Source organism: Oncorhynchus masou, chromosome 16 (genome assembly GCF_036934945.1).
Source record: "Oncorhynchus masou masou isolate Uvic2021 chromosome 16, UVic_Omas_1.1, whole genome shotgun sequence".
NCBI classification, from domain to species: Eukaryota; Metazoa; Chordata; class Actinopteri; order Salmoniformes; family Salmonidae; genus Oncorhynchus; species Oncorhynchus masou.
In genome coordinates, this window is record NC_088227.1 from 24308696 (window position 1) to 24322879 (window position 14184).

Genomic DNA, 14184 nt, shown 5'->3' on the forward strand with positions numbered 1-14184 from the left:
GCCGGGGAGGAGAAAAAGTGTCTGGGGAGGTTCTCTTCTGCACCGTTGAACCAATCCAGTAAATATGGGGGAGGAGTTAAGATGGAGTGTCGCCTTGTTAAAGTCCTTTTTTCATTTCCCATGAAAACCAGATTTATCTGGTTGTTTTACGACCCCGCAGAGGGTGTTGGAGTACAGAGCATATAGTCATTGGGTCACTATCGCCCTATTGTGGACTAGTAGAGAACAGAATAAGTGCAGGAGTGGATTCACATGGTTCCATGAATTCACATTATATAAGGGGTTCAAAAAAATTGCATTTATGCCTCAATACATTTTATTTTCCATAACCATTATCACAACATGCAAAATAACGACAATATTTGCCATGAGCATTACACTGTTGTGCAAAACAAGTAGGTTACCTTCTCATCACATAATATGAAGAAAAAAATGTTATAAATGTTTGATAACATATTTGGTTCCCTTAATAAATGTTTTATATGTACATTGTATTCCATCAAACGATATTCACTTAATGAAAAAAGGCAACTTTACTACAACCATACTTCTTCAGCCATCCAGTCTGTTCTGATTTGCAGAGGGAAGTCAACTTGGGCAAGTATATAAGCAACGCAGGTGTGAGATTTACCCATTGAAAAGATGGAAGACAATAGTGATCACCCCCTCCACTCTTCTCATACTGTAGTTAATACAAACACAGTACAGATCTACCTTTCAAAAAGTTTAGGCAGTCGAAGCACTGGAACCAACCATGTTGTGATGCAGATGTTTGCCATGTGATGCTGATGTGGCACCATGTTAGCCAAGTTAACATGGATCCAGTTGAGGTGATTCCCAGCGTCAGCACCCCACTGATCTCAATGGAGGTCCCAGAGGAAAGTGATTAGTCAGTCTTCTTGTTCTGCTCTCTACGGGCCTTTCTCTTCAGTTGCAGGGTCTTCAGCTCTATCATGGTGGAGAACGTCCTGTACACCCACAACGCCTGAGAGACACACACACACATTCACAGATCTGTTAACACAAGCCTAGGATCAGCTCTGTTTCACTTGGGATTTAATGGTTGAGAATGACCTTTAAAACTTACAACAATGATGATTGTGTTGAACAGAAGGGGAATGGAGTAGACCAAAGATATGAACATCCCATTTGAGTCAAAGTACTGGAACTTGGAAAATGACCTGTGAAATGATAAAATAAGTTGTTCCTCACCACACTAACTAAATTACAAAAAAAACAGTCAACATATTTTCTCCCAGTATACCATGTACTGCAGCTCAATTAGATCTTTACCTCCAGTTCATGGCTGCCACCTCGTTCAGATATTCAGCGCTGTACACCATGCATACTTTGGAGAGAGGGAAAACAGTAATTACTGGATGGCATGAATAAATGTTTGTGTATAAAATGTATAGTGTTTAAAAAAAAATACAGATCACATTACATATAACCAACAATATGTTATACAATGCTAGTAGTTGAAACACACATCCACTTACCCATAACAAGGAACTGGCATATTTGCACTCTGTAGAATCTACGTGTCAGGAGAGTTGCAAGGAGACAGACAGCATGGAACCCCAGAAGTCCAATAAGCCACGGCTCAGACCACTGTATCTGCAGAAATTAGATTAAACAGTGGTTTAGCTAGCTAGATACATTTCCAAACAATCAACAGCATCGTGTTAGAGGACAGTGGGTTGGCATTGATACTAGCTACTAGATAAGCAGCAAGCTAACTCATAAGCAACATCTGTAATACTAGCTAGCTAGCACTCTAAATTCACAACAACCAGATAACTGGTCAGACCTATCTTTTTAACTTAATCTATTTTATCTTGTAAGATATTTCTCTATTTTGAATAGTAGAGAAACCAACAAAGATAGCTAGCTCTCAAGCTAAACCAGCTAGGCTAACTCATCTTTCCTAAGGCAAGCTAGCATCAGAGAGAACGTTCCGAGGAATAAGAAAGACAAACCAAACTTACAGACATCAGAAATGTCCATATTGATGTGATTCGCATATTGCTAAATGCATCGATTGGAATAGAGCTTATATTTTGTGCTTTCTGATCAATCATCTTGACAAAATACACGTTCACAACTACTGTGTAAACACAAGAAACGAATGCGGAAGAAACGCCCCCTACGTCGCCGAAACTTGACGTCACCGTTTTTTCTTCTTCTATGATATAGTGGCGGTCCGCAAACAAACGTTAAAGTTGAATGCCGCCACCTATTGCACTGGAGTGTGTGGTCTTCTTCGGTGGGGTTTATCGGTGGTTGGCATCCAACAACATGGTGCATTACCGCCACCTACTGTACTGGAGTGTGGGCCAGAGACAGGGAGAAACTAAATCCTACCTGTCAGCCGTTGCTCTTAAAAAGATAACAAAACATTTGAGACTACATCTAATGAAGTTTTACTCGATATACTCTTTAAACTAATTTCCTGTATCCCCTTCTCCCTCATACTAGATCTCAGCCTCTCTCTTTCCCTCTGATACTGCCCACACCATAGCAATACATGCTCCACGGGCTTTGTTTCCCGGCAATAATCACACTTTCCTGTTGGATGCTTTCCTATGACATTTAAGGTCTTATTCAACTGGCGGTGTCCCACCCTTAATCTTGTAAAAATAGCTTCCTCTCTTCTGTCCCTTCCTGCCGTCCTCCCCTCCCCGACTTTCCTCTGTACTGCCCTTAGTATCTCTATTCCACTGCTCCTGTTGTCTCTGCACCATCACTGTCCATATCAGGCTTTTGCCTCTGTCTTGCTCGTTGAAACTACAACATCCCCAATTCTAAGTGCTTGTTTAGCCAGTACATCAACTGCCTCGTTCCCCTCTACCCCCACATGGGCTGGGATCCGAGTAACTCTTACCTGTACACCCATCTGTCTAATCCTGCCATGGGTTTGTAGCACCTCATAAAGCAGGTCATGTCTGCTATGTTAGCTAAAAGACTGGGTACTCATTAACACTGCACATGAATCAGAGCAAATAACTACTCTGTCTGGCTTGACCTCCTCCACCCACTGCAACGAGCGACTGGAACAAGCTGCAACCAACACCCAAAATGGACAGTTTTATCTCAATCTCTTCATTCAAAGATTCAATCATGGACACTTACTGACACTTGTGGCTGCTTTGCGTGATGTATTGTTGTCTCTACCTTCTTGCCCTTTGTGCTGTTGCCTGTGCCCAATAATGTTTGTACCCTGTTTTGTGCTGCAACCATGTTGTGCTGCTGCCATGTTGTGTTGCTACCATGTTGTGCTGCTGCCATGTTGTGTTGCTACCATGTTGTTGTCATGTTGTGTTGTTAGCATGCTGTGTTGTCATGTGTTGCTGCCATGCTATGTTGTTGTCTTAGGTCTCTCTTTATGTAGTGTTGTGTTGTCTCTCTTGTGGTGATGTGTGTTTTGTCCTATATTATTATTATTTATTTTTTTAAATCCCAGGCCCCCGTCCCTGTAGGAGGAATTTTGCCTTTTGGTAGGCCGTCATTGTAAATAAGAATATGTTCTTAACTAACTTGCCTAGTTAAATAAAGGTTAAATAAAATAAAAATGCCAACAGTATGGCCATCAGCTCCGCCACATATACAGCCAGATGATCTGTAATATGTTTCCTGACTTCCACCCCACATTCCTGCACTACAAATGCTGACCCAGCGCGTCCTGTCTTTGGATCTTTTGAACTCTCTGTGTAAATGGCCACAAAATACACAGTATCCAGATGCCTCTTAACCCTTGTGTAGTCTTAACATTCTGTATACTCCCCTTGTCCTATTGGTCAAAAATGACCCGCCTTCACTAAACCCCTAACATAAAGCAGCTTAATTGAACTTTAAACCCCAAATCTATTTTGCATGAAGAAACAACCTGTCATTCAACACAAACTTTGTGAATATCTGGGTTTTCCCTCTTCACAATGCAGAAAGACTGCATTTAATCATTGGACACCACTCGTTTTTATTACAACACACCGGTCACAATTGTTTCTTTACTAAAGTAGAGGTTAATTATTGTTATTATTGCTAAAGGAACTGCATAGGTGTAAACATATTTTTTTAGCAAGAGATAGCGCTTGTATAGCCTAAGAAAGTAGCAGAAATGTGCAGAAAGTAGTTTGAATGGATTTTATTGAAGGGGAACAATAACCGTCTGGAATATATACTATACAATAAGGAATTCAACTACAAAATACTAGCCTTCTCCCATTTTTTTAACCATTGCGTCAGGATGATGTATTGGAGGCGAAGTCAAGTGCAGGAGAGCAGATACAATGAACAGGTGCACTTTTATTATAGTTCCAAAAACGAGAGCACGACATGAAACAAACGCACTCAAAAAACGGACCATAAAAGTAGCGCGCGTAAACTAACACCACCTAACATGAAAACAATTACACACAAAGCATGATGGGAAACAGAGGGTTAAATACAAGTAGCTTAATTGGGGAAATGTAAACCAGGTGTGTATGGAAACAAGACAAGACAAATGGATATACGAAAGGTGGAGCGGTGATGGCTAGAAAGCCGGTGACATCGATCGCCGAACGTCTCCCGAACAAGGAGAGGGGCTGACTTCGTGACACATTGTCCCCACCCACAAGGTGTATGAACAACAACAATAAATGAGAATAAAATAAGATAATAGGCACTAAACAAAAACTTGAAGAACATAAATCAATCAGGTACAGGGTAGCCTAGTGGTTAGAGCATTGGACTAGTAACCGGAAGGTTGCAAGTTCCAACCCCCGAGCTGACAAGGTACAAATCTGTTGTTCTGCCCCCTGAACAGGCAGTTAACCCACAGTTCCTAGGCCGTCATTGAAAATAAGAATTTGTTCTTAACTGACTTGCCTAGTTAAATAAAGGTAAAATAAAAACTCTAATTTGCACATGTAGCTCAGTATGCAAGTGTGTGTGGATGCCACATGTGCAGCACATAGTGTTTGTTTGACATACTTTCTTTGGAGGGCAGAATTGGCATCTCCTCCTCTTGCCTGGTCCAGCTGCAGCCTCAGGTGGATCAGAACAAGATTCAGCCCCTTGAACAGTTTTCACAAGCCCTACAGAGGTTGCAGTGCGGGGGAGGCACTCCCGTCTTTGAATGTGTGGGGTTACAAGTGCCTTTCCCATCTGCTCCAGGAACACCCTCCCCTTGTTCCACTTATCAGGCATCCAGGTAGGGTTGATCTTGTTCCATATCATGAAGGCATTGTATGAGGACACATCAATGGTGTTATGGAAGATGACCAGGGGCCAGCGGGCAGTCATCCTCCTGCAGCTGTAAGTTCCAATCACCTTGTCCAGGTTGTCCACACCTCCTTTGTTGTGGTTGTAGTCCAGGATGATGGCTGGCTTCCTGTCCTCACGATCACTGATCTCAGCCATTTTGTGCAGTGTGCTCAGGACGACCACATTATTGTTCCTCTTTGGGAGGTAAGAAACTAAAGTGATGCTGGGGGTGAAGACAAGCTTTGATGAGAAGGCCTCTCTCCCCCTTGTTGTGAAGAGTGCAGGGGGGAGCTCAGGCTTGTTCTTTCTAACTGTGCCAACCATGGTGATCTTCCTCTTCAGGAGCTGTTGGCTGAGTTCAACCAGTAGCACACATAATCTCAATTTCTCATTTTGTGTGTGTGTGTGTGTGTGTGTGTGTGTGTGTGTGTGTGTGTGTCTTTGTGGATTTTGTGGTGTGTAAAGGATTTTATAACTGCCGGGTCAAAAATGACCCTTAGACAATCTTTGTACCCTGGTGGTGTACAGCTTTCATGGAAATATGAACAAAGGCGATGTTTCACTTTTTCTAATGTTGGGGTCACTCTAGGAAAAGTAATCAAATTTCAAGTTTAACATGTTTTATTTAGTGGGTTTTCTCTGCTGTTAAACATAGTGGCGAGTCATTTTTTACAAGGGTTAAACACAAGGGTTAAACCAATCAGATGGATCAACACTCTCACTATCTTCCTGTAGTCTCTCCAACACTTCTAGATCAACTACTGAAGGCGGGAGTAGCCATGGTGGATTTACAGGAAGCGCTACCATTGGACTAAACTCCCTTCCATACAGTCCCATCTCCTTCACCTGGGTATTACCCCCCCCCCCCCCCCCCACCCAAAGCTTGTGTTCTGTCTTCGCTCATGTTCCCAGCATGCCTGTAAAATCCCTTTTGCAGGATGAGACACCCCATGTCCCTGTAAGTTAACCCAATAATCCATTGCCAGCTGCTGTCTCCTAATCTGCAATTGCATATCCCCTATCTCCACCTGTAGTGCAGCCACTGGGGAGGCCCGAAACTCCCCACTACAGTCCTTGCCCCTGTATGACATCTAGCCTTTACAATGAGGTCCGGGCTGCCCAACCATACGCTATACTGCCATAGTCTATTACAGATCGGATCAATACAACATACATGGTCCTGAATGAGGAACGCCCAGCCCTCCACTCCTTCCCCATTAGACAGAGCATCACATTTAGCACCTTCTTACACTTTCCCACCACTCTCTCATTGTGTTCTGCCCAGGTCAGTCTAGTGTCAAAGTACACCCCAAGGAACCTGAAGGCCCCCGCCCTCACCAACTTTCTCCCATATAACCTCAAGCATACCTCATCTGCCACCTTCACCCTGGTAAAGAACACTCTCTGAGTTCTCTACAGAGAACCTGAATCCCAACATTAATGCCCACTGCTCAACCTCATCAATTGCTTCCTGTACCTTCCTGACTATGTATGGCACATTTCTTCCCCTCTTCCATGAGGCCCCATCATCTGCAAATAACGACCTCCCAATATCCGTCTGTACCTGAGTAAACATAATTGATCGTGATTGAGAACAACAGAGGACGAATCACGCTCCCCATTGGTCTACGGTTATCCACCAGGTAGCTGCCTGATAAAGACTTCCCCACCCTCACCTGGATAGACCTTCCAAACAGGAAATCCTTTATCCAGTTGTACGTTCTTCCTCCGAACCCAATGATATCAAGCTTGATTAACAGCCCCTCATATCATACGCCTTCTCCACATGAAAAAAGTTAGCTACAACAGACTCCTTGTTCACCTGAGCCTTCCTGACCTCTGCTTTTAAGCAGATCACTGAGTCTGTAGTTCTCCTACCCTTCCTGAACTCACTCTGATGTGGCGATACTAGCCCCCTGCTCTCCAGGAAGTAAATTAGCGTCTCCATAATCATATCTCCATAATCTTACATACATGTGATGTTAAAGCTATTGGCCGATAGCTTGTTGGCCTCGTTGGGTCCTTTCCTGGCTTCCGGATTGGTACCACTACTGGCTCCTTCCAACTGCCTGGTAGTTTCTCCTTTTCCCACACTCTGTTGTACAACACCAATTCCTTATCCAATGCACCATCACTAAGATGGGCCAACATAACATAGCACACCTCATCTTTCCCAGGTGAAGTTACCACAGCCTAACCTATTTACCTTTTTCACTTCTGCCATGGTAAATGGTGCATTCATCAGTTACATCCTCCCTCCTATCCAGCACTCCAGGATGCTCCTTTCTCTCCCCCTCTCCCCCTCTCCCTCTCTCTCCCTCTCCCCCTCTCCCTCTTTCCCTCTCTCCCCCTCTGCCCCTCTCCCTCTCTCCCTCTCTCCCCCTCTCCCTCTCTGCCCCTCTCCCCCTCTCCCTCTCCCCCTCTCCCCCTCTCCCCTTCTCCCTCTCTCTCCCTCTCCCCTTCTCCCTCTCTCTCCCTCTCCCCCTCTCCCTCTTTCCCTCTCTCCCCCTCTGCCCCTCTCCCTCTCTCCCTCTCTCCCCCTCTCCCTCTCTCCCCCTCTCCCTCTCTCTCCCTCTCCCCCTCTCCCTCTCTCCCTCTCTCCCCCTCTGCACTCCTGTTATCACCCCTTTAATCCACTGCTTCCCTGCTTGATCAGTCCGGCTGCTCCACACCACCTTACACTTCCCTATTTGCTTCACTCAGAGATTTTTCCCTCTGCGCCATGTCCTTACAGAACACCAACAAAATCCCATCTCAACATTTTAGCATTGACAACTTCCCCAATCCACTCTTTTACCACAGCTGTCAACCTTATTGGCATCATAGCCACAACTACCCTTCCTCCCAAAACTTCAGAATCATTTTCTGCTCCTCCTCACCTCCATGCTCCCCTCGTGTCTTATGTTCCCTTCCTCGGCACTTTCTACCTCCGAACTGCCACTAGCGTTGGAAACTATGTTGGTCTCCTCAAACGTCCTTTTCTGCCTCCTCTCTGCCTCCATAGACCTCTCGCTCCCTTTCAAACACCTGCTCCCTTTTTCTAACCACTTTCTTTTTCTCTTAAATACGCCCTCCTTTATTTGTACCACTGTGTTCCATACTTGCTGCACTTTCTTCTCCATCACTATCTCCTGTCATCTCTGACCCAGTCACAGCACAGCCGTGCCAAACCGTCACCACACCGAGTAATGTTTGGTTGTTTGTTTATCAACAATTCATCGCTAGCCACAGCTTTCAGCCTCTCCATCACTTCTCCCTGAGCTCCAAACCAAGTGACAGCGCGCTGCTTCCCAATCACAACAAAATGTCAGACTCAGAGTCTGTATTGTTGTGTCCACGCATAAACCTGTCGGAGTGTGTTGAGTTTTTACCAAAACGTTATATTTTGGTTTCATCTGACCATATGACATTCTCCCAATCTTCTTCTGGATCATCCAAATGCTCTCTAGCAAACTTCAGACGGGCCTGGACACGTCTGGCACTGCAGGATTTGAGTCCCTGGCGGCGTAGTGTGTTACTGATGGTAGGCTTTGTTACTTTGGTCCCAGCTCTCTGCAGGTCATTCACTAGGTCCCCCCGTGTGGTTCTGGGATTTTTGCTCACCGTTCTTGTGATCATTTTGACCCCACGGGGTGAGATCTTACGTGGAGCCCCAGATCGAGGGAGATTATCAGTGGTCTTGTATGTCTTCCATTTCCTAATAATTGCTCCCACAGTTGATTTCTTCAAACCATGCTGCTTACCTATTGCAGATTCAGTCTTCCCAGCCTGGTGCAGGTCTACAATTTTGTTTCTGGTGTCCTTTGACAGCTCTTTGGTCTTGGCCATAGTGGAGTTTGGAGTGTGACTGTTTGAGGTTGTGGACAGGTGTCTTTTATACTGATAACAAGTTCAAACAGGTGCCATTAATACAGGTAACGAGTGGAGGACAGAGGAGCCTCTTAACGAAGAAGTTACAGGTCTGTGAGAGCCAGAAATCTTGCTTGTTTGTAGATGACCAAATACTTATTTTCCACCATAATTTGCAAATAAATTCATTCATAAAAAATTGATTTTTTTCTCATTTTGTCTGTCATTGTTGAAGTGTACCTATGATGAAAATTACAGGCCTCTCTCATCTTTTTAATTGGGAGAACTTGCACAATTGGTGGCTGACTAAATACTTTTTTGCCCCACTGTATATAGGGAAAGCAATCAGGGAAGTGACGGAGTCCAGGTGAGTCTGATGACGCGCAGGTGCGTGTAACGATGGTGACAGGTGTGCTCCATAACGAGCAGCCTGGTAAGCTCGAGGCCGGAGAGGGACCCGGAGAGGGAACCCTCCCATAGACTGTCCATACAGAAACAACTGTATATTATAAGCAACTTTCTTCTTTGAGAAGAACATACAACAAGACTTTGCCACTGACAATTTAAAAACCCAAGTCAATTGAACATCTTTCAACATCCACTATAGCTTGTTGAGTAGATTTGATCACACAAGAGACATTCCTTCCCCTCTTCCAAATAGCTCCATCATCAGCATACAGGGAAGCCCCAATATCCCTACCTACATTTGAAAACAGATTGTTAATCATAATGTTGAACAACATAGGACTGACAGCACTGCCTTGAGGAATACCATTGTCTACTCCATAGGCATCAGATAAAAAAGAGAGAGAAAAGAGAGATTAAATAAGAAAACCAAAACCTAGTTGCATAAGTTTTTTCAACTTCATTGATCACCTTTACTAATGCATCCAAAGTAGATCTACCTTTACGGAATCCACTTTGACATTGATTGAATAAACCTCTATGTTCCAGGAAATATGAAAATCTGTTGACTATCATCTTTTCCATCAGTTTACACAAGTTAGAGGTCAGTGCTATTGGTCTGTAACTATCAGCACATAAAGGTTCCTTACCAGGCTTTATAAAAAGGTAATATTACTGCACATTTCCAACCAGAAGGTATAACCCCCTCACTCCAAATCGTATTAAATAATCCCAGGAGAACATGTATGACCTCATCAGGTAAATGATTAAACATTACATAGCACAACTGATCATGACCTGGGGCTGTATATCCACAGCCTTTTGAGGCTGAACCCATCTCCTGTATGGTAAAAACAGCATTCAAAGAGGAGCCAACAGTATCCCTTTTCTTATACACATTAACAGGAGCATTTAAAATGTCACACCTGTGTTGCTTATATACTTCATCCAAAGTAACCCCACTATGTACCTTATCAAATGTCTTCCACAACAAGTCAGCTTTTTCTTTATCAGTTATAGCCATTTTTTGACCCAGAACCAAAACTGGAATTAGAGTGGACTTGCTTCTTCCAGTCATCTTCTTCAACATAGACCATACATCCCCCATCTCAGTACCCCTGCCTATTGTAGAGCAGAACTGCCTCCATGGATTTCTCTTGACAGACTTAATGATCCTACGTACTAAAGCTCTCTTCCTCTGGACATCAACAAGATTATCAGGAGTCATATTCCAACCCTGCCCTATTTCTTTCCCGAATAGCCACAGTGTACTCTTCAGTCCACCAAGGAACCCCCTTCCTTTTCTCACACACTTCACTCACTGGTACATATAAATTCGCAGACGCAAAATCAGAGGTCACAGAGGCATTACATACATCAACCGTCCTCTCTAAAGACAACTGTTCAACAGACTTTAAGCAATGATCACCAGACTTTTCCCAGTCTGCTTTATGAAAGCCCCATCTTCTGGACGGTACCCTATCTGGAATAGTAGCATGACAGTTCATGGTACACCAAATCAGGAAATGATCACTTCCAACAGCAGAATCATTCCTTTCATTCCATTCACACATAGATGCAATAGAGCTAGAAGCCAGTGTGAGGTCCAGGCAGGATGTAACCCCTCTAACAACATCAACTAATGTACCACGCCCATTGTTAAGACATGCTAATGCTCTTGTCTCCATCATATCTTCCACAATAGTACCATTAGCATCTGTATGTGTGCTTCCCCATAAACTATTAGGTGTATTAAAGTGGCCGCACCATATCTCTCTAGACCCCAATTCTCCTGATATGTCATCAAACATCTCGACAGATGACAAGGGCTGTAAAAATGTTGTAACTTAATATTGCTTCCTGCACTGTAGATTTCCATCATCACACATTCATATTCAGATAGGACAGGTATATTACGATATACAAGACCTTCCCTTAGGAACGTAGCACACCCAACATTGCCCTACTAACTATTACCCCTCTCTTTATTTAATCGTACTCCAGACAGTCTGAGAGGACAGAACACTACCACTCAACACCTCCTGGAAATGTTATGCAGTACTTCTCTGCCGCAGCCACTACAACCTCTATTTTCTGTGACTTCTGATCCATTTCTCTAGTACAATTGACAACCATGTCTATGAATGCTAAACAGCCCAATTTACTGAAGCACTTTTCTTCCCATCATTCTGTCTTGGTCTCTGCCTACTCACAGGAATCCTCTCAGTATCCCTCACCCTGTACCCATCTTCCTCTGCCACTCTCTTCACTGCTTTGGCAAGCAATACTTTCTGTACTACTCTAACCCTGGCAACCTCAACCTGCATTTTTCTCATTGGACACCTCCGATGTCCAATCCCACGGGCACCCCCACAGCTAACACACACAACTTTCTCCACCGATACTACATATTTCTTCATCTCATGTCCTCATGCACACTTCTCACATCTAGGAATCTCCCTCCTACACACTGCTGCAACATGCCCATATACCTGACACCTAAAACACTGTAGTATTTTTGGAAACAAAAGCTCTCATGAGATAACTTACACTTCCTAACTTGACCTTGTCGCTCTACATCAAAACTCAGCAGGACAGACAATGTGTTCTCCGTTTCCCCACGCTCTCCACCGGATCTGTGTCCCACCAAACGGTGTGCATCACAGACATTGGGAAACTTCAATGTCAACTGATCTTCAACACTTAATGTCCCCCCCGTTATCAATCCTTTCAATGAGAGCAAAGCAAGTCTCATTTCTTGTCCCCCATCGCGTTATGCAGAGCTCCCGCTCCTCACTTATCCACTCCGAGTTACTCTCACCAACTCAACGGTCCCCAACCTGTCATCCCATATGGATCAGCCAAAATGCTGCAAGGATCCATTCTCTCCACAAACATCACTCCCACTGGACCAGAAACATCCTTTTCATCCTCAGGATGAGGCCGAACTCGGTGGTCCTCTCCGCAGGTAATACATCCAAACTCTCATCATGTTCAATCTCTGAGCTACTAGAGCACGTATCCTTCTTTTTGCACTTCACGCCAACCCTCCTCATCATACCGCTTCCCTCTACACTCAGCTCCTTCTCGGTGGTCGTTCCCGCAGGTAGGCCCACTTCATCCTGGACTGGCTCACCCTGGACTGGCTCACCCTGGACTGGCTCACCCTGGACTGGCTCACCCTGGACTGGCTCATCCTGGACTGGCTCACCCTGGACTGGCTCACCCTGGACTGGCTCACCCTGGACTGGCTCACCCTGGACTGGCTCATCCTGGACTGGCTCACCCTGGACTGGCTCACCCTGGACTGGCTCACCCTGGACTGGCTCACCACTGCTGTCTGACTCCATTTGAAGATCATTAAGGTTCTCAAAAGAGAATGAAGACCTGTAAGTCTTACTACTTGGTGTACTCAGGAGATACATCTCTGATCTTAACAGCACCATTCTTTCGCATCACCGTACCTCCTGGTTCAACTGTGTTTCAGCCTCCAGCTAACATTGTGGAAAGACCATCAGGTTTTCCACCGATGGGTATTCATCAGAAGTTTTATAATATATATACTGCAAAAAAACACAGACATACTCTACAGTAGAGCTATAATACAGCACATAGCCTCAGGCATAAGTTTAAATTGTATTTATTCACATAGAAACGGACTTTCAAAGACAGATATAGGCAATATAGAGATGCAGTGTGTATTCTTTGGTAGCATATCACTGGCATTTTAGTCACAATTCATCTGTCTATTTGCACATGAAGATATACTGTACTCACTGTTAACTTCTCGCTGTCAGCTTTCTTTATCATAGAAACATACATTTTTCTTTCTATCATATTACATTTAGAAGATATTCTGAAAATCTATTATTCTGCTATAAATCCACTGGGGTTGTGCTATGCCCCTGCTTCTGTTGACTGGCTGGGACAAAAGACAGACTGTCCCCAGTGTGCAGGAAGAGGCCCTCAAGCCTTGATTCAGTTTGCTTTCCTGTTTTGGTTCCCCTTTCCACCCCAACCCCGCTAATTCTTTCCTGTCTCTATCTAAATCCCTTTGTTAACAAGCTCCTGTCCACCCCTGATTCACAATCTGACGCCATAGAACAAAGACACATTCTGTTTGTGCCACACAATTTTCCTTTTCTCTCCTGCTGTCTCTTTAACAGGCTTTACACAAGGTGATGGTTGCATGTTACAGAAATTCTTTGAGTTGAAAAGGGCACAATGTATATTTGAGAAAATAATTAATAATTGTGCAGTAAGTAACTGTGAAATGTTGTAATTAAAGTGTTTACAAATATACAAAATATTCCATATATTTCAATGTTAAAGTCATTGTAAAAGTATAAAATGTCTGACATAGATATATTTCCTAATCATGTCAACATTCTGTCACATAAATGTAATTACAAATGCATCAATGTGGTTCCTACAAAGTTCCTATTAAGTAACTATAAAAACATAAGCAGTTTATTACATCTTATAAACATGCAAAATCTTGCAATGAGAATCAAATCATTTTTATCATTATTCTACAACAGGATATTGAAATTCTATCATTTCATAATGTAGAGAAGACTCACAATTGAGCGTTTTCAGTGCTGGTTTAATTTGAGACTCTGGGGCCACAGCGATAGAGTCAGTGAACATTAAGAAGGATTACAGATCAATGTGATTGGTCCT

The 14184-nt window shown here is 43.7% G+C and overlaps 1 protein-coding gene across 2 annotated transcripts; it reads right to left on the reverse strand.

Annotated features, from left to right (window-relative positions):
* Window positions 1-275: 275 nt before the first annotated feature.
* Window positions 276-14184, reverse strand: tmem18 (transmembrane protein 18). Of its 2 annotated transcripts, none has more exons than XM_064991267.1 (5): window positions 13279-14184; window positions 1500-1617; window positions 1294-1348; window positions 1088-1181; window positions 276-985 (listed from the first exon to the last, which is right to left on the reverse strand). In XM_064991267.1, the coding sequence occupies exons 1-5, from the start codon at window positions 13336-13338 to the stop codon at window positions 887-889; spliced, it is 426 nt and encodes a 141-aa protein (XP_064847339.1). In that variant the 5' UTR covers window positions 13339-14184; the 3' UTR covers window positions 276-886. The 2 variants fall into 2 exon arrangements, with proteins under 2 accessions (XP_064847339.1, XP_064847337.1); XM_064991265.1 differs by lacking the exon at window positions 13279-14184 and adding an exon at window positions 1989-2160.

What these genes read in the sequence shown, in the direction of transcription:
- tmem18 (XM_064991265.1), bottom strand. Translation starts at nt 2,081, where the DNA reads ATGATTGATCAGAAAGCACAAAATATAAGCTCTATTCCAATCGATGCA. An exon ending in ATGCCAGTTCCTTGTTATGG is followed by an intron (nt 1,349 to 1,499) that starts GTAAGTGGATGT and finishes CTCTCTCCAAAG; the next exon opens with TATGCATGGTGTACAGCGCT. An exon ending in TCAACACAATCATCATTGTT is followed by an intron (nt 986 to 1,087) that starts GTAAGTTTTAAA and finishes TGTGTCTCTCAG; the next exon opens with GCGTTGTGGGTGTACAGGAC.